This window comes from Haemaphysalis longicornis, unplaced genomic scaffold (genome assembly GCF_048455015.1).
Source record: "Haemaphysalis longicornis isolate Haplotype H1 unplaced genomic scaffold, Haemaphysalis longicornis Haplotype H1 scaffold_7, whole genome shotgun sequence".
NCBI lineage: Eukaryota > Metazoa > Arthropoda > Arachnida > Ixodida > Ixodidae > Haemaphysalis > Haemaphysalis longicornis.
This window is the reverse complement of record NW_027526422.1, coordinates 95,142,758-95,146,694: the sequence shown is the minus strand read 5'-3', so window position 1 is coordinate 95,146,694 and position 3,937 is coordinate 95,142,758. Positions and strand designations below refer to the sequence as shown.

General features: G+C 53.5%; 1 protein-coding gene across 1 annotated transcript; it reads left to right on the top strand.

Moving 5' to 3' along the window:
* The first annotated feature begins 887 nt into the window (after positions 1-887).
* On the top strand, positions 888-2,831 carry LOC144146414 (sodium-dependent dopamine transporter-like). Its single transcript, XM_077678368.1, has one exon. It carries the CDS (start codon positions 888-890, stop codon positions 2,829-2,831), a length of 1,944 nt encoding a protein of 647 aa, XP_077534494.1.
* Positions 2,832-3,937: the final 1,106 nt, after the last annotated feature.

The following is a 3,937-nucleotide window of genomic DNA, read 5'->3' as shown; positions in this document are numbered from 1 at the left end:
CTCCAGCAATCTCGGCACACGTGAAAACTCACGGGCCGGCCACCCTGCTAAAATATAAATAACTGTTGTCTCGCGCCCTTCTTTTGTATTTGCAAGCGGACGCAAATATCCGGGGGAGGAGTTTGTGACACCGCGGCCGGGTACCGAACCCGCGTCCTACGGCTCAGCAGCACAATGCCAAAGTCACTGAGCCACCGCAGCGGATGGCCAGAGCTGCAAGCGGCTGCTATGTAGTAAAGTATGGAAATTGAAAAAAACAAAACTAACCAGGTTGCCTCCGTTGGGGCGGGGGTGATGGGACAAAATCACTGTTTCTGTCCACTAAATAACTTCTTTCTTCAACGTGACTGGAAAACTTTGGGGGAGGCCTTCGCCCTGCACAGGAAGCAAAGAGGCTGATTGTGATGATGATATCGCCTAAAGGAACACAGTAGCCGTTATCCCTTTCTTGTCCTCCATTTTGGGCTACGTGGCAAACTCATGAACGCCATCATCATAATCAATGTCATTGGGCAGTGGTTGGTGAAACTCGGCCCGAAAAAGAGGAGAAAGAGCCCCTTCGGACGGCCGCCATTTTTCGCCGACTCCAGCAACCGCACACCGAACAGCCTTGCCCCTCCGGAAGATTCCTGCTGTGCTTGCTGTGCTGAGCCCAGGGCGCCTTCATCATTTAACGTTCGTCTCTCTACATCTTTTTCCACGAGCAAGACGCTGCAAAGAGTTCAATCATGCCGCCAGAGAGGGAGCGATGGAGCAGCACATCGGACTGTCTCGTCTGCTGCCTGAACCTGTGTATCGCACTCAGCAATGTATCCACGCTACCCTACCTCGTTTACCACAACGGAGGTCTCGTATTCGTAGTGGTATACGGAATCCTGCTTTGCGCCATGGGCTTGCCCATGCTCTACCTGGAGGTCTTCTTAGGACAGTTCTCCGGAAGTTCCATGCCAGGGGCATTCGGGGGATTCCCTATGGCCAAAGGCGTGGGATGGACAATGGTATACGCTGATCTGTGCCTTACGCTCTACAATGCGCCGCTGCTTGCTGAATGCTTCGTCTATTTAGCGTCTTCGCTCCAGAACGAGTTGCCTTGGAACACCTGCCTAGAGAGCGACGTCGAACAGCATGGCTGCTACCAGATCCAGTATGGTTCTTATCCATGCAACAAAGTTAATGCTACGCTGGCCAACCGCTACTCGTCACAAAACTACAGCGGCAAGGACGGGATCGTTGTCGGGGGTGGAGAGAATCTGGTCGTCGTCCCGTTAGAGGAGTACACTGACCTGCGTGACAGCTGCATCAACGGCACTTATTCGGCGGCTCAACTGTTCTACCACCAGAGCCTGATGCACTTCGGCGTCACTCAAGACACCGCTTACCATCCGGGAGGAACAGTAAGTGCCATGGTAGTCGTGTGCACGCTTGGCTTCCTCTTCATCTTCTTGGGAACCTATTCCGTGAAAAAGGCGTCGACCGTCGTGCTCTTCATACAGTTCTCTCTGCTCGCCTTTTTCTGCGTGCTCGGCTCAGTGCTCTCTGGAGCGAGATCTGGAATAGCCGCTTTTCTCACGCCAGACCTATCCAAGGCTTTCCTCCTAGAGACGTGGTACTCAGCTGCTCACCACATGTTTTTCAGCCTTGACCTGTCCGTGGGCGTGCTTACCTTCTTCGCGAGCCGCAACGACTTCCACTGGCCAATTTTCGGTACTGTGCTAAAGGTAGCCATCTGCGATCTTCTGTTTGGACTATTTGCCGGCTCCATCGCGTTCAGCTTGTATGGCCACTTGGAGGATTCTTTCGCGGTGCCCATTGCTGACCTGGCCACCCAAGATGTCGACTACTTGTTCGTAACCTTTCCCGAGACCATCCAGCCGCTCACCAGGCCGCACATCTGGGCGGTTGCCTTCTACGTCATGGTAACGGTTGCCGTATGCGGCTCTCAGTTCTGTTATCTGGCGGCCATTCTGGACAGCGTGAGAGACCTCTATCCCGTGGTTGGCGACAGGCCCGTGCTATCTTCTTTCGTCGCCTGCTTGGGGGCATTTGTGATCGGCCTGCCCCTCGCTATCCTCGACGAAGCCGAAGGAATTCGTGAGTTCGTGAACAGGGTCATAAAGGGAAATTTCGTATTTCTAGTAGGGATAGCGGAAGTGCTGTTTATTGCTTACGGCTATGGTGCCGGTCGCCTCGCCAACGACTTCGTCTTCATGTTCGACGCACCACCGCCAGTTTTTCTCCCGTTCTGCTGGCGCTTCTTCTGCCCTGCCATCATCGCTCTCACGGGCATCGGCGTACTGACAGGCTGCGCTCACAGGCAATCTTCCCCTTCCACCAGTCCTCAGTGGGCGAGCCCCGCTGAAATCGCCGCCTTCGCTGCCATTATCATCCTTTTTGGAGCGTTCGCCCTCGACACTCTGGCCAAGAACAATTACGATCTGTACGCCGCCTTGCAACCCCAGCAAGGTTACGGACCAAAAGACCCCCTCGTCTACTGCCGCTACCAGACCTTTTTGTCCGAAAGAAACGCAGGGCCAGCGGACGAGACAACAAAACCGCCGGTGCCAGATGTCACTGGCGGTGTGCCTGAACTTCCTGGTCCTCGTGCACTAACCGCGGGGCCTAGCGAGATGGAAGAGAACGGCGCTGGTACACCGATTACGAGGTCGGACAGTGTCGTCGTAGAGCCTACAACGGTGGTCACTGCACCTGAAGGACTCTCCACACTCGGGCCAACCAGCCGTACCATAGCGGCAACCACTGGTGCCACTTTGCTGAAGGCGACGAACATAGGCGCGGAGCCGTGCTCCACTACCACGCTCGAGCAACGCTGACACCCGCTCTACGTCCCGTTCATCCGCCGCATCTAGTCCAAAAACACGGCGCGAACGATGTTTGGGCTTATTTTGGACTTCTGCGCTCATTTTCTCTGCGTTTACTTAGAACTTTTTTTATCACGTATTTTAGCGTGAAGTACTGTTCTCCGAAGGTGTGAACTGGTTTTCGGAGAGGCATGCAACAAAGTGGCCACCGACCAGCGCGAATGATGGCGAACAATCCCGTGAATGAGCATAGACAATTTAGTTTTTCTTTTCATTCTTGAGCAGACAGAAATGCCTGTATCATATTAACTTTGACGCAAGCCCTCCTTGAGTGAGGGCACACACTGTAATCTGTAGCGCAGCGACTATCATTGAAGTGCCTATAGGCTCGGCTCCCGCTGTAAATTTATCTTTCTCTGCCTTGATTTCCATTACTCCGCGAGAACAGAACGACTGTATTTTGCGTAGTAGATCATTAAACTCCGATGCACACTGAAGCGGGGGTCAATCTATGCTTGTCCTTCACTTGTCCTTCCTTCATTCCCCCGTTAGTAGTGATAAGCGGCACGACCACCTCTGACCTCGCCTTCGCGTTGAGGTCATCGCGTTAAGGCCATCCCAGGGCGGTTAGCTGTCATGCAGCGGCTATGAGGACCCATGTTGACGTACACGTTGTATTTCGGCGTTTCCCGTAGCCAGTCGTTCATCGTGTAATAAAAAAGGGTGACTGGTATTGCGGGTAAAGAGCCTTTCGTAAAAACATCCCCCTCGCGAGGGGCACGATCAAATGCAAGCATTTCCGCTGGGGGCGCGCCTGCAAGTCGTATGGATTACGTATTGGTTGTTGTTGTGGTAATTGTTGTCTTCCAGCGTAGACATTGTCGATGAAGTCGATGGTGAAACGTGAAACGTGCCGTGAACCCCCTGCCGCGGCTATGACGCAACGTGGAGAGGCTATCACGCAACGTGGCGCGGCTATGACGCAACACAATTAAACACAATCCACTTTAATCCAATCCAAATCCAATCCAAGCCAAGCCAATCCAATCGAATCCAATCCAATGCCCCTCGCGAGAGAGTGTTATAGCGCCGAAATGACGCCACCACACGAACGCGTG